Here is a 26,049-nt window from a genome sequence, read left to right on the forward strand (position 1 = left end):
GGGGTCCAGAGTTATGACTCAGCTGATCCCACTGGTTTTCTATAGGATTCAGGTCTAGAGAAGGTGTGGCCCACTCCATACCCGGTACCCCAGTCTCCAGCAGACGTTCCCTAAAAATGGAGCTGGAGTATTGTCTCCATGAAGATGACATTAGGCCTGTCTTGTTGATGCAGGAATATAATGACTGGATTAATGATGTTATTCAGGTAGAAAGGGCTGGTCCATCTGAGAGCATCCTGTTTGATGATGTCAGAATGTGATAATGAGTAGAACTGTTTAAATACCATTTCCGATTGAACCAGGAAAAGTATTGGTTGATTTGTGTATCAAACACTTGTGAATTTTGTAATTTATCTCCTTGTTAAAGAACAACAAGTTGTTCAAAAATACAGAAACACTGAACAGTAGGACATGCCCATTTAAAAGTTTAGAGAAGGTCACATTAGGTTTTATGTATTTTAGGTTCATCCTGACATTTCTTCTGAAACTAGAATATCCCTAACCTTTTCTGAATGGCTCATATTTTTAAATGTATAATTGTGTAACGATAAGAAAGAAGAAATGAATAAACCATTAATAAACTTACTTGTATATTAAAACTTAGACTGAAATGCAGCACCTTCTTATACATCATAATGAAAGTACTTTAAGTAAACAGTGTTCTAATATTGCCTTAATGCACATTTGGTACTGCAGCACAATTTATTCACTAGCTAACCTATGCTGCCAAACATTTCTTGGATACTTTGCAAGAATGATGTGGCAAAAATGTCACAATTCAGAGACAACAAATATACCACAAATAAGCACCTATCGTATGAAACTCCTGTAGATGCTGCCTATATGAGTCACATAACTTAACTTGATTCGCTCACCTCTGCACGTTGAGTGCTTGAAGCTGCTTCAAACTGCAAACCTTTTATCTGAATAACTCAACTAATTATTATCTGACAACTAGGAGGCATTTAGTATGTGGAGCACTGAACTTTCAGTGCTCCACACTGAAAGTTCAGTGTGGAGCACTGAACATCATTTGACCATCATTTGCAGTCAAATGATGGTCAAGCACTCATTTGACTGCAAAAAGTGACTTCCTTTGTCTCTATGCAGAGCGAATTTTACATTCTTCTTCTCAGTGGACATGCAATGTATGAAATGGAGGTTTAATAGAAACAAAGTAGTTAAGTTTTTGTTTTTCAAAGTCCTTTATAGTTTTTACATGATTAAAGTCAGTCTTCTATTAGAAATTATTGTGATCTTCTATTAAAAACAGCAGATCTTTTTCATTTGTCACAGTGGACTGTCTCTATAACCAACCCTTTCCTTGAAACACAGAACATTGGACAGACAAATGGTCCACTATTTTACTCCTGGAAATGTAACTAAAAGTTCTCTGCAGATCTCACTGTGACCACAAATTGAATGAGCATGGTCCATTTTTATGAGAGGCAGTTTAGGACAAAAACTATGTTTTGTCTCTCACATACTACTAAAAGCTCATACACACACACAAAATATTAAAATTGCACATTTATACTACTAAAATATCACACACACACATACAATTTTTCTCTCAAGCATACACAAAATACTAAATTTGCGCATACACACTACTAAAATATCAGACACGCATACAATTTTTCTCTTACACACACAAAACACAAAAAATGCATACACACTACTAAAATATCATACATGCAAACAATTTTTTTTCTCACACTAAGACTAAGATTGCACATATAAACTAATAAAATAGAGACAAATTTTTTTGTATGTGAAAGACTCGGTTTTGTATGTGTGAGAGACATTTTTTGTATGTGTGAGAGGAACTCAATAGGACCAAGCCAAAAACTTAAAGAAAACGACCACGCAGCTAAATAATGTCAACTCAAATGGCCTTCAGATTTTTCTGACAGTTTTAATGACACCTTGTGCTACATGCTTGGTTAGCTTTAGCTTCTAACAAAAATAATTAACAGTCATGTATACCGTGATGTCCAAACAACTAAATGTATGTTAAGCGAACTATGTATATGAATCGATACTCTTGCGCAAACAGAAAATCAATGCATCCATAAAAAATGGTCAAAAACATGATCATTTTAACATGGAACTTACCTTGTTATAAGCTCCAGACAAGACGCCATACTGCTGTCTCCTCGGGCAAACGTGACGTCACAAATACGTTACAGTTGTGGGAGGAGCTGTTGGTGTTGGTGTTAATTTAGAAATCAACACCAAACAGAATTGCTTTCATTTAACTCTGGAATAACACCAGCTCTTTAGGGAAACTAAGGGTGCGTTCACACTGCAGCCTGAAGTGACCCAATTCCTATTTTTTTGACGTAATGCGACCTGTATCTGACCTTTCATGGCAGTGTGAACAGCACAGGTCGGATTCTTTTTCGAATGTGACCCATATCCGACACATCCAATTCAAATGCGACTTAACGTTCAGGTCGCATTCATCCGAACTGAATGTCACTGATTCTCAACAAACCTCACTCTTGTGCGACCTGATACGCGCAAAGCGGGAAGAACAACAACAACAACAACCATGACGGACTATATGAGGATTAAGTTGTTAATATGCTGCTCCGGCCAGACAATAATTTCAAATATGTAAGCTATGCTCCACCGTCAGCAACCATGTTTACGTCTGCCAACACTGAGCACTTCTTTTTATGGCAGTTTGCAGAACACTGAGAATGCTGATGCTATTGCACCCTGTAGTGCGCATGCAGGACACTTTCAGGTCGTTTGCCTGTTCACACTGCAGAACGCATACAAGTCGCATTTACTGGCAGTGTGAACGGCCATGGCAAAATAATTGGAATTGCCAAAAAATCAGAATTGGGTCACTTCAGGCTGCAGTGTGAACGCACCCTAACACTCATGTTGTTGAATTAGACTAAACAAGTGTTGAATTTAACATACAACACCAACACTGGAAATCTAACACTTTTGAATTCGTTGTGTATATATGATATGAAATATAGATTTTATTAAAAATGTATATTTTCTGATTAAAAATTTAGTTTTTTTTGTTTTGTTTTTGTATATATGTTTTCTCATCTTCCTGGCAGCCCTAAAAACCTAGTCGGTGCCTTTAATGCTACAGGTACAGATTGCCTAGTCACTCACTGCTGACTGAACCAAATACCTTAAAATCAGACTAACACCATAGAAAACACATTTTAGAAATAGTTTGTGGTGGTTCTGCCATTTGACACAACAACCATTAATCCCCGAAAGATCTGGTTCAGAATGTTCTCTCCTTAAGAAATATCTGTCATGTGAAGATGACAAAGTACATCTAGCTGTTGATTTACAAAATAAAAGGAATTGACTTGCCCGATTCCTGTTATGTTTCTAGTCTAGATATATGTTGCATGTGAATGTGTCGGGAGGAAATCTTTCTCTCCAGAGCATAAAGCATTAGAATGAGGCCAAGATGAGTTGGGCAGATGCCCATGTCATACTGGCCAGGTTATCATCCGAGCCGTCCTAACTAAACCAGCTGTCTGTTATACTGGTGTTTGAGTAAGGCTTAGCAGCCTTTGTCAGATAGACTCCCAGCCTCTGTCAAGGATACGATTGTGCAGCAGTAGCGCCGTAAACACTGCAAACATCAGCAAGCTAAATCAACAGCCCTGGTTAAAAAATGCCTTCTACTTATGATTCAATCTAACAACATGCTTCAGTTATAAATTTTGAAGGAAATTTTGAGTTACGGTTTCCTGAGTGGGATCCTATATGTTGGATTGTAACAATTTTCTGTCACAATGTAACAATGCATCTTTACCGAGGTCTTGTATTTACTGTATGAGTGTGATTTATTCTCCTCAGCTCTGGAAGCAACTCCCGGAAACCTAAGTGTTCACTAACGGCTGATTTCTTTGAGTCAGAACTGAAAATATTACTGCAGATTTCCATAACGATTCCATTTTTTTGTACTTGTTTGGACTTGTTTCTGAAAGGAGTCCAGTGGAAAATCTGGCATCCATGGAACTGCCAGCATCTAACTGAAATCTATGAATACTTGAAACCTCCTTTAGAAAGACTTACAACTGCTTCTTCCCCAAACAAAGTTAATTCTGTATTTTTGCCACTTGGAGCCTGTAAACAAACAAACACCTTCCGATTATTCAGACACTAAGCTAACCTACAGAATGCTACACCCCTGCTGCTCCCTCATTAATGCACCAGTTTTCAGCTGTGTGAAGGGTTTTCTAATAATCAGTTAGCTTATCAGTGATTAGCAGTATCACTATTGATGCAGAGGACTGGCAGATGCTGATAATAAGTCTCTGAAGAAAAAATGCATCTTTCTACAATGTTTTTAAACTGGATTAAATGTTTGTGTATTGCATGAAATTGTGCTTATCTTTGGGGAAAAAACTGGAATTTGTATGCGATTACAAACTTTTGAATTGTATGGTGAAAAAGTTGATGCGTAAAGAATTAACTAACTAAAAATTAAACTGTAAAAGTTTTCAAAAGTCTTAGATGTAACTTAAAGTCACCCTTTCAAATATACATGATAAATAATGTATATTTTTCCCAGCTTAATGTATTATATATTCTGTACAATTCAATTATAAACCAAAACCAAAATTAAAAAAATAATCTGCAATAAAGAACTACTGTCTCAGGAAGGTTCTCCAGACATTAACGTAATTGCAGTATGTTAGCTAAAACAGTGGCTTTCATAGAGCAAAAAAAACCAACTATTTTTTTATTCTCCACAATTTCTAAAAAGATAAGGTGTTACAGTGTTGCGTCACACAAGGCAAAAACTGTTCAGAAGATTGACAGCAGCACGGGAGAAGCTGCAAGAATTATTGTTTCTAAGAGAAAATCTGTACCTATTTAAAATTGTTTAAAATGGTTTAAAATTTTGTGGGAGGATGTATTGTGGTTTGGTTAAACCAAGCTTATTGTTATTAAAACACAGCATGATCAAGGGATAACCAAAGTAAAAAACTGTGATAGAAATATCAGCACAATCTGGGGTTGTTTTTCTTCAGATGGAACTGGGGGCTCAGAAAACATTGGATGAAATTAGCAAAAGTTACAAATACATTTTGACAGCACAAGTTCCCACAAGCTGATAAATTTAGAAGAATTTTGAAAATATTATCAAGTCAACATGTAGGATGCTAATAGATGCTACCTAAGAAGTAGATTTTAGGCTTATGGCCCAGGCCTGACCCAAACCCCACCTGTCATTTGTGCGAGGCCAAAATTATTTGCCTGATGGTCAGATTAAGTCAAACTTGGGCTTCTGTGGCACATTTATTAAGATTAGAAAACAAACAGCACAGAGAAAATTAAGCAGGAATGCACAGTATAAAGTTATGTTAATTTACTTATCCATAGTCTATATAGAGGAGTAGAGAGTTTGCCCTTTTGAAGAACTAAAGAAATTAAGGTGCAGAAGTTAATTAGACAAGCACAAGCACAGCGCATTGCGCAAAACACTTGCAGCTGCGCCCTGTTCCGCTCCTATCAATCACACATCCCAGAAGATTTGCACCTGACTCACCCTGCACAGCCAAAAAGGAGATGGAAAACGTTAAACAACAAAACTGAATTATCCAAAAAGTTACACTGCTTACTCAAATTAGAGCCTGAAAACAAAGGCAGTAAAATCTTAATAAAAAAAATATGTCTGGTTTACTTTGGACTCGGGCCTCTAATTAAAGTTAGTCGGGTCGCATCAGGCTCAGACACAATGACTGTGGGTTTGGCTCAGGTTGGATGGTTTTTTTAGGCAGGATTTAAACTTTACAATAAAGACTATGAAATTGAGTCACTTGTTTCATTAAAGTGTTAACTTAAAGGACTGCACCTTATGCTACCAGGTTATTTAAACTTTTTTGTTTCCTATATTTTTTCCCCAAATTTTTGTTTTGTGAAAAAAACTGTCTAAAATTATTTTCTAATTTTTAAGCCCAAAGGCCTGTACACGTCTGTAAGGTTGTGTGGAGTTACGAGATCGCTTTCATGCGCACACAGTTTGGATACGATACCACACCATACCATACCATACCAACTTTATTTATAAAGCACTTTAAAACAACCACAGCTGATACAAAGTGTTGTACATTAAAACACAACGTAACAATAAAAAAAACAACTCTTACAGTTTAAAAACAAACAACCATACAATTTAAAACTAGATCCCGCTGGATAATCAATATTTAATGGAATTTTAATGGTAGAATAATGATCCTTGAAAGTTGCTCTCAACAATTCATTATCGTTTTGGAAAATTACCAGCAACTCTTTCTGATTTTTCCTCATGTCAGTGGGAGAGAATACAAAAAACATTAGAACTTGATTTGTTTCGTTAAATGCGGGCCCATTCATTCATCAGAGCCGTTGTTGTGATCTCCTCGTGTACGTTTACAAGGGGCAAAGTGAGGACTGAGCACCAGTATATAGAAGACCCTCTTTCCCTGGCTGTGGATGCGATAAGTACGGAGGGATGGTAGAGGATGATTGAAGGAGTGTACAGATACAAGATAAAGGAGAAGAGGATGTGTACCGTCAGTCAATTGAAAAGCTGTCAAGGTGCAGGTGCATACAAGCTACAAGCTGAAGATAAGAAGCAACCCTTTCTGTCTAGCTGTTTTCTACTTCACCTTTCCTGCACTCCCTCTTGTTAACATCTCTCCCTTTCTCTTTTTCACCACAGCACCGGGATTAATCAAACCAGTAATGGTAAAGCAGTCTGCTTGGGAATCCTGAGCATCTAACATGTCAAAAGTCAATTCCTGCCTCAGTAGATAAGACGGAGCCTGTTTGCCTGGCCATATGGTTTTATATTCGGATCCATTTAGTAGTTTGCACATCTTGGCTTTTACAAATCAGTACAAAATGTTACATTCTTTCCTTTTCAAACTCAGCAAATTGGAATTTACAAAAAAAATGCATCTGCTATAAATTTGAGATTTGACTTTCGTAAAAGTTGAAAAATAATTTAAAAGTAATCAATCTAAGGTCAGAGCCAGCCAGCAGGTAATTAACCCAGTTTAACGAGAGGCTAAATCTGTCAAAGTGTAATTAGTCAATTTACGCACTTCTGTAATGCCATGAAGAAAGAAAATAACAATAAAAAGTCATTGTTTGTAATTCCTTGTTATCCCCTTTTAATTAAAAGTACAAAGTCAACAAAGCAAAGATTAAAAAATACAGAACAAGATTTTCAGTTTAATGGTTTTGTGAACACAATGAAACATTCAGGTGACATTTGATTTCAAAGAAAAACGGCTTGGTCACAATTAAATGAAGGTACTTATCAGTGTGTGAATCCAACAAGGACATTACTATCTATAATATAATGTATTTTCTGAGCAGCAGTACAGGAGACACTGCGTTCACCTGCTGATGCCAGTTCATATTATGCACAGGTGAAGAGTCTTGTTTTTTTCATCAGGAGAATGGATCGTCTCACCTGTTCTGTCTGATTCTTTGTCAGTAAGAGAGTTGAGCCAAGTCCAAATTTTTATATCTGTAAATCTCCCTAAAGAATACATGGATATACATTTTTTGTCTGACTAGAAATGGCTAGTGATATATAATTACTGTGTTAATTTAGGGTAGTTTCAGCAGACTTTATTTTATTTTACTTTTTTAATTTCCTGAAATAGCATCATAGAACAAAACAATCTAAGCAACTCCTACGCAGACAAACAAGTGAAAAGTTTACTTAAATTATCTAAATGTTACAGAACCAGCACGTCCTTACTATGTTGGGTAATGTTAGAGATCAGCCTATCTTATTCAGTCTGCACACACCATGCAGCAGGATGCAGCGTTTCCAGCTGATCCCATCCAAGGTTCTGCTTGTAGTCCAGGGAGAGTTTCATTTTTTTTTTTATTATCTTTTACTAACAAGATCTCCATGATTTTCACTCGGTCTGCTTTTATCCTTTCAGAACCACTGTTTCCCAAGTTTAGATTTAAGATTTGGGTCAGAAACTGGGTTCAGCATATATGTGCTGTTTCACTTTAAGCAGTTAGAGTTTAAAGAACTCAAGGAAAAAAGTGACTTTTCTTTTGGTGAACAATATTGCATATGGTTTCCTGCTCTTTTAACACTGGCCTAAATCTGTATGGATTTACTCAAAGATACCAAGTGGATTAATTTCACCTGAAATTACTAGGAGAAGAGGAGGAACAGCATGGTGTTAAATTTCTCTATCAATCTTCTTTTTATTATTTTCATCTAAGCCAGAGGTGCCCAAAGTGGGTCCTGGAGGGCCGGCATCCTGCATGTTTTAGTTCTCTCCCTGGTTTATCACACCTGGGCCAAATGATGGCTCATTAAAAGGCCTAAAAAGAACACTGACCTGCTGACGAGGTTGTTACTACCACCAGGGAGAGAACGAAAACATGCAGGATGCCGGACCTCCAGGACCCACTTTGGGCACAATTGATCTAAGCAGTGAGACTTTTTTGTATTGGTTTGAAGTAGTCTTGATGAATCAATCAGCAGTCTTTCTGTAGGTTTTTAAAGTTGTTTTTTTTACTGGCTTTTTATTCACTCATTTGCAACTTCACAACAGACAAAGAAGTGTGAGCCATAAAAATTGCTCTGTGTGTCAATACGATCTGAAAATTGTGCCTTTACAAAATCTAAGCAAAGACCTGAGACAGAACCTCAGTGCCTCTGCTCCTTGTTAAGTCTGGGGTGTTAAGGTGTCAACTGTCTAACCGTCTCTCAAACACACACACAAAAAAACCGTACTCAGCAGTACTAGTGTTGTATATTACTGTAAGCAGAGCAGACGTGGATTGTTTCAAGCCCTGTAACACATACAGTACATACCCACAGGAGCAAAGGAGGCTGGTGTGAACTGGAACTGTGAGCAAGGTGTGATGTATGGCTTCTGCAGTCAGCCATACATTCAGCAGATTTAGTGTATGAGGACGGACACAAAACACAGACTGGCAGATCCTAGTTTTAACTGACTGGTGAACTGGGCTTTAACAATATGAAGATGACTCTCAGTTGTATAAATTTGTAGCATTTTAATAGCCTGATAAATATTAGTTAGCATTAGCAAGACTTAATTATCCATAAGTCCAGTTATTGTTGCTTAACATGGTTGACTCTGTTGGTGTTTAAACTTAGCTTGGACCCTTTGAGTTGTTTGTTTAGTGTGAAATAAATCACACACTAACAAATTTATGTCCTGAGATTAGAAACATCCTTAATGATTTTTTTAACCCTCCTGACGTCTTAAGAGATGAGGTCAGTTAAACTCTGATCTTTTCACCATGTGCACGGTCTGGCGAGATCAAACTGGGTGCATTTTTACAAGTTTTTTTTGTGTAGTTTCGGGAACTGATGGTCTGACAGGACAATCCTACCTGCTTCCCGGCTGTCCCACCATGACATTTGCAGCTCTCCTCCTGAGTATCATTCTAACACTGCAGGAGAGTTAAAATGATAAAGCTACATTATGTCCACTTTAGCTGCTGCTTATACAGAACATGTTGAATAATTCAAGCATTAATTGGAGTACAACTTTTTAATTTAGGAAACAAAAATCCTGTTGTAGAATAATAATGGTAATTATATTGTTAAAAATTCTTTGTACAGCTCTTTTTAGCCAGCTGAACAGCATTTACTCAAAGCTTATAACATTTCACAAGTTGGACGCATACAGAGAGAAGCATCTTTTGCACCATTTCTGTTTGCACAATCTCTCTGTAGACTGTCTGAGTCTGCTTTTCTCTTCAGCTCATCCCACAGGTGTTTGACAAGATTTAGGTCAGGAAACTGACATGGTCATGACAAAAGGTCCATTTTATGTCCAGTAAGTTATTTCTATATGCCATAGATTTTGTATATTATCCTTCTGATAGAGCCGACCCATTTTCAGTTTTCTTCTGGAATCTACCAGACATTCATGACTCCATACTATCCAACAAGCTTTTCAACATATTCGGGCCTTGCCTCATGCCAAACCTGACTAGTGTTGGTTGCTCATTTGACCGAAGCACAATTTTACACTGGTTGCTATGGTGATCCGAGGATACCACTCTTTGCCACAGCTCTCTAATAGGGAGCTTTTGAGATGTTTCTATCCCTCTTACCCTCCTGCTCACTATATGTGGTGAGAAGATAATTGTCCTGGACCTGCAGCTAAAAGAAATGGGCTTCTGTGTCATTGCTTATTTATACCCCAGGGAAACAAAAAGTCCCGGTGGACAAATTCAGAGTTGTTTGGGGAACCAGTAATTGCTCCACCAGTGATTGTTTTGATTCAGAACAATTATTTTCTTTGTAGATCAAATGTACTCAAATTAAATTCTTCAGTGCAAGATTCTGTTACTGTAATAAAAACTGAATATCCACATCTTTACTAGGGCTTCCCAATCAGAACAAGCAATAAATCAATCATAATGAATTAAAACGAGGTCAATAATTTCCATCTGAAAGATTTATTGTTTTTCTCTTTTATCTCTTTCTACCAAAAACTGGAGGATAAAAGTCTTCAGTCTGCTGCTTTGGTCTCAACTAGATTTTTTAAAATTTTGTTTAGAGACTTTATAGTTTATTTTATTTGTTGTTTCTGTTGTTTTATTTATTTTAGATGTTTAAAATTTCTTCCACTTTTAAATGTTCATTAAAATTTAAAGTTGATATTTGAGAATGTGTTTTATAATTATGTCATCACCATTTTATTAGTTGAAAATGTTCTCAAAACAAATATTCATCGCAATAACTTCTGGGACAATTTATCGTCCAGCAAAATCAGAGATGGACAATTATTTAAGCTAAATGTGTTTAAATCATCTAATTGTCAGTGTTCTCAACTTAACTTGGTGCATGAGTTTAGCTTTTTCTACCGTTTTCTTTCACTAAGGTTCCACAGTCTGATTACTGTATGAAAATAAAATATGAAGCCAGAAACCCAAATTCGTAGCCTGTCATAGTAACATAAGTCTGAAATGGTCTGTTCTCTGTTTGCCTTTTGTGTGGGTCTGACTCTTTGAGATGTTAATAAGATTTTCTAATTACTCTAAAACACAGTACAGATTCCTGTCCTCTGTAGTTGAAAGGACAGAAATAAAATGGTGCGTGGTGAAAAACAGTGCTTTATATGTTTAGCCAGAGCCATTAAGGGAGACACAAAAGCATCACTCTTCATCCGTAGCTTGACTCGGTGGCGATAAAAGCATCTTCCTTATCAGCTTTGTAGCCTTGCCAGATGACTTTGTAGTTTGCTGGGTGTTTTTGTGTCTTCTCTGTTCTCCAGTTTGTCTTCATTCATTTCATTTCCATCTTTTTTTTATTTTTTCTTGGTTTTTGGTCCAGAAGTCTGAGGCTTCGTCTGTTCCGCCCACTACTGTCTTCTCCGTCGGCGATTAAATATAAAGAACCACGCCATTAATTAAGCAACTAATCTCGCTGTTTATGTTTTGTCATATTTGCTGCTTACAGATGCGTGGAGAGCTCCCTCCCCTACAAATAACAAATGCTTCCTCACGCATTAAAACATTTAACAACTACGGCTCTGTACGCCCCTGAGCTGAGAGGGGCAAAAAAGAAACCCTCGCCACATCCAGCTCGCTTTTTATTATTTATTTCTGCAAGCGCTTCAGTTAATACTGTTGATTTAAAGCTTCACCTTCAATTTGGTGTAGCATGTGGACAGAGCTTTAGCTTTTTTGCTGTGGCTGAACCAATTTTCTGCTTCAAGCGCCTTTAATAAACCTCGTAGCACTATCAGGAGGCTTCAGCTTCCCTGATGAAGGCCATTTATTTCAAATTAAAGGAGAGTTCCTTATCTTCTGTGGACTCAAATAGGAGGGGGGTAAGGGGGAGATAAAGACGGCATGCTTTGGTGTCGCACTGTCTGTGTAGTTAATGCGGTGACCACGAAGGAGGAGGAGAGTCGGAAAAGCAAAAAAGACCCGAGTTGGAGGGAAGACAAAAATAAATAAGAGTGAAAGAAGGAAGATTAAACGGGCAACATAAAGAAGAAGCATTTGTGTGGACGAACAGGGGAATCTGATAGGCTGTCATCTTTTTAAAACAATTATCTAAAGGAACGCCATTGGATCCTTTGTTCTTGCATTCTCCATCGTTTTATTTCAATTTGTTTTTGTTTTTTTTCCTGTTTCTCTCATCATTTACATGTATTTTTCCTCTCTAAGCATCGCCACCCAGATAAACTCTGTTATCGTTAGCATCCGAGCAGATACAGGCATGCTGTAATTGAAATGACTGAGGTCAGCTCTCCTCCACAGTCAAAAGTAAAATGAGTCTTTAATTTTTCTTTCAATTAAACGTGCCGTTAAACACTCCTCTCAGAGCAGGTGTGTGTACGATTAGTAAAGCATTAACAAGTTGCCACATAAAGTGTGTGTGTGTGTGATTTTTGATGTCTAAAGTGTGACAGAGTGTGTGCATTTGTGCACGTGCCTCCTTGTACCTGTGTGGGCGTACGTAGCTTGCTTGTCTCTACTTCAATCAGTCAGGATCTATTAAAGCAAAACGTCAAGGCAGCAAAGCCCGTCATCCTTAACACTCACACAGATAGACAGCCAGAGAAAAAAAATGATAATACAGCCCACATATCAAATTAAGCTCAGCTAATTCAATCTCTCAGAGCTCACTTTTCTGCTGTATTTGATCAGAATGAGTCTACCCACTCAATTAAGTGTGATTTAGAGCTAATTGTGTGATTTACAGTGAAGCACGTACCATCCACCCCACTCGTTGTTAAACAGGTTCCCATCGGTGGAGATGTGACTTGTTTTTCATCTTTCTTTTGTCATTTTTTTTCTGTTTAAACACTTCAATTCTCAGCAGATCTTTTTTTAGGTCTTGAAGAATTGTTACACTAGAAGAAGTGAGATTAAACATGCTTTAAAAACTTTAAATATAAAACAACTCTTGTCTTGCTGAGTGTGGGTTGACATTTAAAAACAAATCATAACAGATCCTAAATATCTTTTAAAAAAATAATAGAAACCATTTGTATCACAGGCTTGAGTGTTGTCCATTAATTGGTAACATTAAGCCATCCTTAATGTTAGGATGACTTAATCCTAACATTAAGTCATGTTAGGATTAATCCTAACATTAATCCTAATGTTATAATTAATGGAGGGCATACTTCTGCTAATGCTGCAGTTTCATTTAGCTCTTTTGCTAACTTTGAATACATTTAGTGTACTAAAGTTTCCCTAGTTTAATATTTCCAAATAAATTAAGTTGAAAACAGTTTGACATTTGTCTTAAAGTTTTGGTTGCCAGATATTGAGAATTCTTCACGTAGTTAGACGTTTATTCATGCTCTTATTTTGAAGGGGGTGAAGACTGTTTATGTTGCAGCTCATTTTCTCTTCTCGTGTATAGAACATGTAAATTGTATGCTAAAATTAAACTGGGGCTTCAGGGTAGTCTGTCAAGCAATTTGAATTAAAGTTAGCGCTAGTTGTAGCGATTAATGATTAATCCAGCTGACAAGACAAAGATGAAAACAACACTGGTTTCACAATGAGACAAGACGGTGTCTGTTGGAAAACTACAAAAATCTTTCTTTTGTTTTCTCAGTTAAAAGTTTGCAGTTTTCAACTTGTTTAAAGGAAATTTCAACAAGTTGAAATTTCCTTTAAACAAGGAAATTTTTAAGGAAATTAAAATTCCTTTGTAAAATAACCCAGTCTGTGATTGATTAGTCCATATTACATGGTTTCACTTCTCTGCATAGATGCATATTGACCAGCCCTTAACACATTTTAGTAGAATCAGTTTGCAAATAATTGTAATTTAAGATGCCAAACCGACCTTAGCCCTTACCCAGTTTCTGTAAACAGTTGATTATAAAACAGTTAGAGCTCTTTGCAGAAAACCTTGAAATTTCAGCACATTTTGAAGACACTGAAGATGGAATTTTAATTTTGGATGCTCTGAACATTAGATTCATTGACTGTGATGGAGATTTAAACATTGAAATCAGTGTTTTAGAAACTGGATGACCCTAAATTGACTTGGGGTAGGGAGTAATTTATCAAATAATATCCAATAGTGGTAGTGAAAAGTCATTTTAATAGGTAGGAACGATGTCTCGCTGCAGTCGAGTTGCTATGTCTGCCCCCTACAACTGCACTTATCAGACAGAGAGGCCATAAAGTCCACAACTCATTTCTGCAGCTTTACTGGTTTATGTTGCAGCAATCAGTCACATTTATGTACAGGAGAGAAATTTAGTTCTTTGTCTCTCTAAACATAAATCCGTCTCTGTGTTTTTGACTCTGTTATTTTTTCTGCAGGTCTCGTAACACTGCTCCTGTGTGTCCTGGCCTGCAGGCTCAGATTTTATCCTGCTACAAGGACAACAAAGACCAGACCTTAAAGTGTTCAGACTTGGCTAAAGAATACATGCAGTGTATAAATGCTGCAAAGAAGGTGAGATTTTTTTTCTCTAAATCTGGAACAGGTAGAAATGGGAATATCAGAGGAGCATATAGAATAGGACTGTATCTGCATCCATGCTGTATTCATCATCTGTGTGAACTAGTTTAGGTTGATTTGCTTTTATATTGTCTCTTTTGCAAAGAAATTCCTTCATCCTTCTTTAATAAGTTCAAAGAAATGGGATGACAAGAATAAAAATGTTTCCAATGGCACCTTAATGAACTTTTGGGGAACTTTTTGGGGTTCTTTTTTAGTTCAGACACATTTTCCTGTGTGTTTTCCAACAATATTCCTGAGAAGTGAAAGACTGCGAGGGATAATAATTGCTGTCAGAGTGTGTGCTTGGAAAATGTCATTGATAACAGCTTGCAGAGCGAATATCTGATGTGAAAATACAAAATCAAAGTTTCCTCAGCAGAATCTGTGCTGTTTTCTTCTGAAAGTCATGAAAATGACAGCTTTTCAGAATGACGGTGTTGCTTTAAGATAAGTTCACCTTGTCACCAGAGAGCTAATTTTGAGAAAACTTGGGGAATCGCAAGAAGGCACAGTCAGAAAAACAAAACAATAAACCCCAGATAGTGGTGTTCAGTCTTTTGATAAATTCTGAATATGATCTTAACTCCATTAGCATTGGAAGTGAGTATGTGAGCTTTGGGACTGAAGCAATTGTAATGATGGTTGCAGCAATAATAGCTTCAGTTTCTACATGTGAACTGTATAAAGATATTAAATCAAATTGCTTATGTTCTATATTATCTGAGTACAAAGGGGATTTTCTAATAAGAATGCCTGATTATGTGCCTTGCCGATTGATATTTTGGTATATTTAATCTTTTTAATCTCTAAAACGACTTATAAAAACTTTATTTCTCATTTAGAGACCAGAAAGTCGTTCTTAGGCGCCAGAAATTATTCTTTTGTGCTTCATATTTCAGCTCCAATTACCTTTTGTTCATTATATTAGGTGTTATGCTTTGTGAAAGTATTCACACCACCTGAACTGTTTGTCAATTTCTAAAACAAATCCCAATGTGTATTCTTGGGATTTTCTGTGGTATTTTTACACAAAGTAGAGCAAAATTGTCACAAAGGAAAATAAAATGATTTTCAAATTTGTAATAAGTACAAAATGTTTGGCATGAGTTTGTTTTCAGCCTCCTGAGTCAATACTTGGTAGAAATGCCTTTTATTGCTGTTATGGCTGTGTCCACACAGCAGGTAAACACTCTCACCACTCATGGCTCTGACTACGCATCCAGACAGACAGAAGTTACAGTCAATTCTCCACAGAATGGAGAATTAGTTGTTCTTTCTTTTCATTAGCTGCCCTCGTGTTAGGATTTTGTGACAGTTGCTGAACAAACTTTAAAATCGGTCCATACATGGCAGCATCCATAATTACTTCCACAAACAGCTGCACAGAGAAATCCTCACTTTACCTGTCCATTGAAACTGCTTTTGTTATTTGTGGTCAGCCAATAAGCAATTAATTTAAAACATCAAGGGAAACCAAATAGGATTATCTAGCTACACTATGCATGCTTTTACTAACACTGATGTCTTTTTAGCTGCTTTTTTTCTTGCATGGTCTGAAATGGTGTTAGAACCTCTGCTTTATTCTTCATCTGCAGATAAATTAAGTTTGTTCCCAACTCCAGCAGATTAAAATTCCCGTAAACTCAAAGAGAAAATGAGAGGAGAGTGATGAGAAGCTGAAAGAGTATTGGTATCCTGCACTTCTAACGTTTCTGCTGTAAAGGCATTTTGAAGCTATAGCTGCTTATCATGTCAGATAACGAGAAGTGAAAAATAAAAAGAGAAACACTACTACAGTTGATCAGGGAGAATGTGTGTATGTGTGTGTTTGTTGTGTGAAAATAGCTTGATTCATTGCTGCGTGTTTTACCCCGCACAGCCGGGACTTTTATCTTGATTGGCCCCAGAGGCACATCGCTAACTTTCACTCCTGTCGGTGGGAAACTTTTGAAACTTCTTCCTGATTATGTCCCTTTAAAAGCCGTTGCTGTTAGTTTGGTTCTTACTGACAACTTTTCCTCCTGAATAGAAGCAGATTCTGGATAGAGCTGCACAGCATTAGGAAAACATGCAGTAGTTTTCCTCAATGCTAGACTCAAATTAATCATTTGTCTAGCAAGCTGTTGGGGAAAAAGTATTATTTTAATCTCAAAAAGATTTGATTGAAAACCTTTTGATGTCTTTCTTTGGCAACTTAATGACTTTAATTTCTTAATGACTTCACCACTTTACCTTCTTATATGCGTAAATTAAGATGTTGAGTCCACAGTTAAGATCCAGTTGCTCAACATGTTGGCAGTTTTATGTTTGTTCCAGGCACATAGTTCCAGTTTATAATACAATCAAGTAACTGTTACCTTCAGGTGTTATAAAAATTCTGTATATATCAAACTTTTCAGACATAGCTTCACGTTTGCCTCTTTTAAGTCATAAAAGAAATTTGACTTCACAATTTGGCACTTTGAAATGGGGCCTGTTTCACTCTTTGTGAAATAGACAGGCTCTTTTTTTGATGGAACAATCCGGTGACAAAAAAATGCAACTTTTTTGTTTTCATCTTGTTTAAACTAAGTTATTTGTTTTATTTTTTGTATGATCACACAACATCAATCTTTATTTTCTCAGACATTCACATCATGTAAGAAAAAACAGATGTGCTCTTTTGATCCATAATCTTTTTCTTTCTTTTTCTATGTGTTAAATGGATGAAAGAGAACTTAACTAGAACAGAAATCGGTCCTGTTTCTTTTTTGTCATTCCAAGGAATCGACTGTGATGTGTTTTGATCAGTGTCACAGCGGGTCAGTGGACAGGCCTCATATCACAGATGTCTCCCTGCTGGGTTTCTGCAACCATCTTCCTACACTCACACATACACACACACACGTGTGTGTATGTGTGATAGTCTGCTTAAATGCATGCGAGTTTGATGAAAAATGAGGGGAGGATCCCATGGAGCCGGCGGAGTGGAAGCAAATAACCTCTAGTCATTATCCGCTGGGAAGCGCGGCTCGACATGCTCACCGCTACGCGGAACGCGTACACGCTGCCCAGACACTCGGCGGGTTTCTGTAGTCATTTATCTAAGCTCTCAGAGGCGAACATATTCACAAAACGCACCAAATTTCTACAGTCACTGTGGGATTCTTAAGTTATTTAGTGTCAGACTTAGAAACAGCCAGGTTGTGATCAGTTTCAGAGACTTGGTTTACAGTAGAGCAAATAGATGAAGGAAATAAGGCACACTGACATGGGGAAGGATAAAACGCTGTGGGAGAAGTTTGGAAAAATCAATTAGGAGACAATAGAGTGAAAATAAGTGGGAAAAATATAATGAGGAAATGAACTGCATTCCATCATGACCCACTAAGACTCACTGTCTTAGATCCATCTTTATAAGGAGCTAATGTCATAATCTTTATGACATTATCAGCTAGTGTAGTGGAATTACATCTACAGTTTCAGGTTTTACTATGTAACAAAATGATGCATGTTATTATATCATATTAGTTTGTGCAGTGGTGGGGTTATTATAATTAGAGATCCATCAATCTGGTATCAATATCTGTAAGCAGTGCCAATATTGAAAAGAAATCCAGATTGTGTATTATGACAATGCCCCCAATCTATAATGGAAGATGTATTCCATCTCTGTTTCAGTGAGCTGTGCTGGTGCAGAGCTACCAAATAAATTTGTAATCCAGTACATTTATGTCTGTGTTTAAAAAAAGAAATGTTTTTAGTCAGTTAAACTTAATTTGTATTGGATTGGTACCAGCCAATACTAAACCTCAAATATCAGCTTCCAAGTAAAAAAAAAAGTGTATCGTGCATCTCAAAGTAAAATCTGATTGAATTTATAAAAACTCATTGAGAGATGGCGTGTTCAGCGCCATATAAGTGCTGAAAGAAGAAAAGGAGGGGAAAAGAAAAAGCAAGAGATAAGTAATTACTCTCCAACATCCAGAGAGACAAGTTGGAGCCTCAGCAAGACCAGGCTGTGGTCAACGCCAAGTTCACACCTCTAGAAACTTCAAATGCCGTTATTTTCCTCCTTAAGCAGGGCCAACCGCTGAGACACATGCACACGTTCACATTTATATCCAAAACCCTGCTGAGGGTTACACAGGTGTAGCAGGGTTTGGTCTAATACACAGGGAGTTACTCCTGAAGTTAAAGCTGCCCATCAGACCGAGGAGGAGGGAAATAAACAGAGCCACACAGAGAGAAGTGAGAGAGACAATCAGAAAGCAGAAAAACATTTCAGTTAAAAACAGCAGAGGGATCCAGACGGAGATTTAGAAACACTTCTTCATTTGTGCATCTGGCTCTTTTCCCACTCGGAGGAAATCACTTCTTATTCAGTTTGAAGTTTTACTATAAAATTTTCTCTGACAGAATGGCACATTTTAATTAAACCATAAAGTAATAGTTTTACGGAGTTTATCAGTTTCTCGCAAAGCCCAAACTTTGAATGAGATTCAGTGTATGTGGATATTTGTGGCCGCACTAAGCCTGCAGACTGCACTGTAAGACACAGGGGACAGCAGTCGACTTTGTTCTGGGAAACAAAACATAAATTTTAGAGACCGACCAAAGCTAGCATAAAATAGTTAGCTAAATAATTATCCTACAGCAGAACATGAAAATGGTGTCTTCTGGTTGCTGGTAAAACTGAGATCAGGAAGTAGGATTGTTGAAATTATGATTTTTTTTTTTCTTCTTTTGGTGATTTGTTAATAAAATTATGTAGGAGCTACCTGACCAGGTTTCCTTATACTGATTATATTTATACTGAGAGGATACCAGTTTTTGGAAACTTTATTAAGTCGTAAAATAGGCAGGCATTGGCTGCTGAAGCTTAGCTGGGAATAGATTTTTTAAAAACCTTGTTAACACTTAGACCTGCAGTTTAAACCAGATATTTTACCAGCAGAAAAATAACCTTTCTCTCACTAAATCAGACAAACCTGTAATCTTCCTAATTTTTCTTCTGAAGTGATGATGGTCATTATGGCTGAACACTTTAATTTCTTTTTCATCAAACCATTACACATGTCTCAAAATTAAGGTCTTTGAGTTTGTGAACTGTAATTTGACTTTTAAACATATTTTTCTTCTTCCTCTATGAGTGGCATTTTATATTGGTAGAGGGTTTGTTTCTCTTTGGAAAAATGACACCTAGTAGCTTCACCTAGTATCTTTACAAGGTCAAGAGATCTTCTCTATGAAGATCCAGTATAACTTAGAGGTGCATCAATTGCAATTTTCTGCTTTCAAAAGCCTAATCTGGCGATTCTGATTTGGACAGATACAATTTTTTTTAAAAATATAAGTGACGTTGTCAGGTATTACCTTCAGTGCTCCAATCTTGTTTCACTGCAAACTTAAAAAAAATTATTTTCTTTCATCTGCACATGATTTCATGCTTTCACATATAAATGAGGAGTTGAGAGCAGTTTGGTCCAAACTACTAAATTTACTGAAGTGCACAACTGTATTCTTCTTTTACAACTTCAACTTTCATTAAAATCTAATCTTCTCCTTTCTTGTGAACCCTCTCTCATTTATCATCTTGTGAACTAAATTTTTCATTGAATCAAACTTAGAGTATCATCGTTATTGGTCAGTAAATAAATATTACTGGATATAAACAGTTGATGTTTATTTTTATCTTGTTGCCATCTGTTGGTTGGTTGTTTTTCCCAAAGGTGTCAAAACATTAGTAAAATATATTTAATATCTGTAAATACTGGTTATTGAGCATAACTGCAATATTAATATTAAATATTGGATATTGATATCAGCCCAAATTTTCATACTGAACCTGCAGACCACTAGGAGGCGGACCACCAATGGTCCGGGCACCACTGTTTGAGAAAGATTGAGATAGAGAGGTCTTGGATCAAACTTCTCCAGTTTCTTCTCCACACACACATTCAGCTCTTCCGCTAAACTACTGCACCTTTATTTTTTATTTTTGTCACTTTATTATGAGGCGTTGGAGGGGAAGTGTCATCAACTCCTTTTCTGTAGCTGTAACAAATATCATCTGGTCGTGTGATGGGCTGTGTTGTGCTTGGTATATTTGTATAAGGCTCTGTGGTGAGACACCTGAAAGTAGGGGCTAAATATAATTGCTTCATCAACTTTTGGTGAGGGTATTTTCAGACAGAAACTCTGTTGACAGACTGACAATAAATATGTTTCTGTAGCCTCAGTCTGAATGTTGGCTGATTTTTAGCAAGGCCAGTGAATCAGTGGAATGCTGTAAAATCTAATATTGATTTTTCCTGTAGGTTCTTTTGTTGTTGTTTTTCTATTTTCTTTAATCTCAGTGGTATTGCTGATTGAACAAAGATCAACACAGCTCAGTCACCCCAATGGTATATATCAGTACCGACAAGCAAGAAGAGAAACACAAAGGAGATGTGGAGAGTAAGTAACTGGATTATTGAAGAGTATAAGATAAACATGAAGCCCATGTTGGTTGGGTAATATAGCCACTATATTCAGTGGCTATAGTGGTAGATGAAAGGCTTTTAGAGAAAAACTAAAAGCAGTGGAGAAAGGAGAAAGATAAAGAAAGGTTTCATAGTATTAAGGCAAAGCCAAAGAGCACAATAAAGAAGAAACAATTAGCTGTAAGGTGAAAGCTGAAATGAAGTGCTGACAGGTGGAAGCTGGAAATTGGTTCAAAGAAACAGATATTTTAATAGGCTTCATCTAAAGGCAGAGCAAGAGGGTGACAAAGCAAAAAACGGTACTTGTTATGAGAACTTAGAAGTGAAATAGTACAAAACATAAATGATAAAAAGAATATAATGGATAAAAGAGACGAAAGTGCAAAATGCGAGCAGGCAGAGGCGGGAAAAGAAGATGAGGGCAAACAAAAATAAAAAAATGTCAGAAAAGTGGAAGATAAACATGGTGATGAGAAGCAGCTTGAGCAGGGGGAAGTGAATAAAGAACAGTTAAGGATACAGAAAGATGGAGATGAATTAAAGAAGAGAAAGAGATGGAGGTGAAGGATACACCGTCTCTTTCTACTTTTTGCTGTGTTAGATAAGTTCTTATTTAATATGCCTATTTTTAAAGAACTTAGTTAGGTTTAGTTCAAAAAGAGTCATTGGGATTAGAGATGCACCAATCCACTTTTTTCACTTCCAACCAATGTAGATATCTGAAGTTTATCATCGGCCCATACCAATCTGATACATTAAAAAAGTTCTGAATAGACTTTAAAAAAAACTCTAATATAAATGTACTAAATGTTTTTGATAACTCTGCACAAGTACAGCACACTGACTTACACCAACAACTTCACAAGTTTGGTCAAACATGTAAAAACAACTTTAATACAGACAAATACAGATATTTATATTGGTCTGCTGTGTTTCATCACTCAGTAAAGAGAGGCCGCAATTCCACAAACTTAAAAAGCCAAATCTGATTTATTTGCCTTTCGTCTTCATGGATGTAACTGTGACTAAAGAGATCGTGTTGGTATAAAGCAAGCTTTAACTGGTAAATCACATGATAGTGTGGAAAGTTTAAGGAAATTAACATTTAGAGAATGGCAGAGCAGAAACGTACGTTAGCTCCTCCACTTTTCAAACTTGGCATTGAGTTTCTCCATTTGCTCCTTTGCTCCAGAGCCCATCTTGTACCCATCCTGAATGCATCATTCGCACAATGAAACTCGGTGGTGGCAGCATCATGATGGGAGGATGTTTTAAACACTGAGCACACTTCTGCTAATGTGCTAATAGCTGAGCTTTTTTTTCGCTTGGTGTCTTTGCTAAATTTGAAAATGTTTAGCGGCACTTAGCTTCCCCTAAATTAATTTTTGCCCTATAAATAAAGTAGTTTGACATTTATATTCATGCTCTTATTTTGAAGTGGACTGTTTATGCAGCAGTTCCATTTCTTTTACTGATGCTCTTTGTTTTAAAGTAACTTATTGAGAATGTGGCAAATATAAAAAACAACGTTCTCATGCACTGCTTTGTGTTGCTCTGTCACATAAAAATCCCAGTAAAAGTACATTAAAGTTTGTGCTTATAATGTATCAAAATATGAAGGAGTTCAGGGGGTGTGAATACTTGTGTGAAATGCCTTCCGTATAGGGAGAAGGGTTAGAGGTAGGTCCAGGATAAAGAGACGTGTAGAGGAACAGCAGTAGACAGTCTGCCCCTCTGCGGTCGACACTAATGAAGAAGAATGAGGGGCCTCTGTTGCTGTCCACACACGCACACACACTCACATTTTTCCCTTATGTTCACCTCAAGTTTTGACACAAAAATCTGTGAAGCGTACAACTAGCTGAACTCCACTCACCTCATATTGCTGTGCATGAATAAATATTACAAAGTGTCTTGGAGCTTCATGAAAGTAGGCCTAATTATCTACTAGATTTGTCTTAGCTGTTCAGAGAGAAGTCAAACCGTGTTCAGAGGAGTCCAACTTCCTGCTCCTAAATTGGTTTAGGTTGTTTTAATTGGGGCTAAAACCTCAGAACCATATCTGTTTTCTTTTCCTATTTGCAGAGTACATTTTGTTTTTGGCTTTTTTTTTTCAGTCAATATACAGCAGAGCATAGTGTAGTTTTTATCTTTAGACTTTCCATTTGTAACACTGAGCCATTAAGACTCCAGCAAAACTACAGTAATAAAACTTTAAAACTACATTTTGTAGGCTGTTTTTATTTATTTATATTTTCTTTGCAAACATTTTTGAATTGATTATATTTTTTGAAGATTACATTCCTTTTTGGTCCCTTTTGTCACATTCGTATCACTGACATGCTCTCTGTTAGAAGTCTGTGTGAACCTTGGACTCTACAACACCAAAAAACGGAAAAAGAAGGAATATATACTTTGTCCCAGTTGGCTTTTTAATAAAAATGGATACTTGACAGACGCTTTATTTTCTTTTTTCCTCAAAATGTTGTGGTGTTTAGAATAATTAGGTGAAAAATCTGGCGATTTGACTCCAGCCAGCCATGACTGCGCCACATTATCCCAGGGGAAGCCGAACAAAAAGCAGATAAAAACAATGATGGACAAATATGGGATGCCAGGATTCCTCTATATAAAAAGCAATAAATGTGACAAACTTCTGTAGGTTCTTAATGACTACAGATATACCACAAAGCTCTGATGTTTAATTGGGGAGGCATGTTCCATCTGTTTCCACTCTCTTCCCACTGTTTCTTGTTTTCTACTTTCCATTGCAGGCAGAAATTGCCCTGCTAATGAAAGGAATAACAAACAGAATAAAAGGAATGAGTTGTTTCCTGCATGCAATTCTCCTGCTTCCCTTCTTCTCTTAATCTACTGCTGCCATCCAGAAATGACAAAATATTTGTAATCCTACCCATTGTATTTCTGCATTTTCTTTTACATTGCAGCACGAAACATTAAAATGATTTTATTTGCATTTTATGATAGATTGTCATAATGTAGCAGCATACAACTTTATACCTTGTCATGTGGAAGTATTTGTGCATCCTGTAGATTTACATCAAAAAAAGCTTCTTCTTTTTTTTCATTTTAACAAGAAGTTTCTTCTGTCGTTAATATCAATGTTTTTGAGAATATTTTGGAGCTCTAATCTGACAGAGAATCTGGAAAGGAACTTTATAGTTTACTCCAAAAAAGATGAAAAACAGGAGGCAAAGAACTTCCAGCCTCAAAGACTCTGATGTCAACACCAAAGAAAAATTTCTAAATGCCAACAGAAATATTCAAAAAGCTGATCAGCAGATGGGTAAATGTTAATTGCAAAGTATTATCCAAACTTAGAAAATTTCAGTCAATTATCTTAAAATGGAAAAGGTACAGATAACTGGAAACCCAACAACCTTTAATCAAAACTAGCCGGCCTTTTCAGAAGAGGATTAAGATGTTTTCACATCTAATAGTCCGGTAGACTCTGTTCTGTTGGGAACCAAAATTGTAACATTTGTTACATTTTCAGCTGTTGGCTTTCAGACTGCACTGAGTCAAATGAACCAAACCGTTAGAAAAGCCTGTTCTCTCTCATTAGCGCGAGACGCATAGGTGTGTTTTGGTTGTATTTACCAAGAATGCCCTATGCTGTAGTCTGCTTCCTGCTTTTGGAGCAGTCTCTGGTCCACTTGGCATTCACCAGAGTTTGCTTTTTTGGTCTCCATCAGAGTCCAGTTGCATGAAACGAACCTGGCTTTCTGGAGAAACAAACTAGATTTTGATTAAAGTGGACCAAACAGAGCTGATGTGAATACACCTTCAGTGAGAGAAACAGAAAAAACACTCTGGAGGAGCTCTGTAGCTCAGGTGTGAGAAACTGTTAACAGGACAACTCTTAGTCATGCACTCTACAAATCTGGCCTTTTTATGGAAGAATGGCAACAAGAAAGTCATTTTTGAAAGATAACATAAGAACAACCTTTAAAGTTTGCCACAAGTCATTCAGGGGACACAGAAGAGACGTAGGAGAGGCTGCTCCTTTCAGATAAGATCAAAATAAAATTCTTTGACCTACTTTGGAACGGTTGTGTCTGTTTGGAAAACAAACACCATACATTACCCTGAACATGTTCAGCAGTTTGTTTGTTTTTTCACAAGGACAGGGAAAATGTTCATGATTGGATGAGGATGAGGCTAAATACAAAGCAATCCTGCAGGGAAATTTGTTAAAGGCCAAAAAAAGACTTGAAACTGGGGCAGAGGTCTACTTCCCAGCAGGGCAGTGGGCGTAAACCAGTAGTCACCGCCATAATGGAATGGTTTACAGGGTTTCCCACAGAAAACTTGCTAAGCCCGGTGGTCGGGGCGTCGAGGCGGTCCACCGTGTTTTGTATTAAAAGATGTTAAGTTGAAAGGAAATGTAAAAGTATTACTGTGTAATTTATATGTTACAGGAAAAGATCTCAAGTGAAATGCTATTTAAACCCACAACTAGTCTGAAAACAACAATTTTGCACTTCTGTTTAATCCAAATTAAGTCAGCAGCTCCATCAGGCTCCCAAGAGCTTCAGGGGCCCCATAAACGCTAATATTTTAAAACAGACCACAGATACATAAATGTAACACTTGTTTATTGAGATTATCAATGCTGTTAAATTTGATTCAATTGTTTAGGCATACATAAATTAAATTATTTTAAATTGTTTAACATTTAAATACAACATTTTAAGGAGCTGGCAAGTTTACTTTGTAAAACTTCAAAGAACAATATTCATAGTTAATTGTTTTGTTACCATAGCAACAATCTGATGCCGTGAGTTTAATCTTTGAATTTACAAATCCAATTTAGTAAACTGCGATTATAACTTATTGCTTTTTAGACTGGGCAATTAAACTACTCCCTTCTCCCATATTTCACTAAATCTAACACAGAAGCTGTTAGAGGTGCTGATATTTTTAGGAACAAAAGGGGCCCCTAAGTCAGATTCTGCTCCAGGCCTCATACAGCCTTGGACCAGCCCTGCATGATGAGGTAATCCGCTGCACTACGCAGAAATGCGCAACAAACGGGAGATTTAATTCAATGCTGCTAATGTGGCTTTAGTAGCT

The 26,049-nt window shown here is 36.9% G+C and overlaps 1 protein-coding gene and 1 long non-coding RNA gene across 5 annotated transcripts in view; one reads left to right on the forward strand and one right to left on the reverse strand.

Moving 5' to 3' along the window:
* LOC103152547 (MICOS complex subunit mic25a-like) overlaps positions 1-26,049 on the forward strand; it is a 102,027-nt gene that overhangs the window by 42,454 nt on the left and 33,524 nt on the right. For all 4 annotated transcript variants that reach the window (XM_016661172.1, XM_016661173.1, XM_007573041.2 and 1 more), the window contains one exon: positions 14,305-14,440. In XM_016661172.1, the coding sequence (XP_016516658.1) occupies positions 14,305-14,440 (136 nt within the window). The remainder of the gene's footprint in view (positions 1-14,304; positions 14,441-26,049) is intronic.
* LOC107833046 (uncharacterized) overlaps positions 14,690-26,049 on the reverse strand; it is a 15,123-nt gene continuing 3,763 nt past the window's right edge. Inside the window, exons 2-3 of the long non-coding RNA XR_001658757.1 lie at positions 25,836-25,837; positions 14,690-16,879 (exon numbers count right to left, since the gene is read on the reverse strand). This is a non-coding gene — a long non-coding RNA (uncharacterized LOC107833046). The remainder of the gene's footprint in view (positions 16,880-25,835; positions 25,838-26,049) is intronic.

The sequence above is a fragment of the Poecilia formosa genome, unplaced genomic scaffold (genome assembly GCF_000485575.1).
Source record: "Poecilia formosa unplaced genomic scaffold, Poecilia_formosa-5.1.2 Scaffold315, whole genome shotgun sequence".
Classification (NCBI taxonomy): domain Eukaryota; kingdom Metazoa; phylum Chordata; class Actinopteri; order Cyprinodontiformes; family Poeciliidae; genus Poecilia; species Poecilia formosa.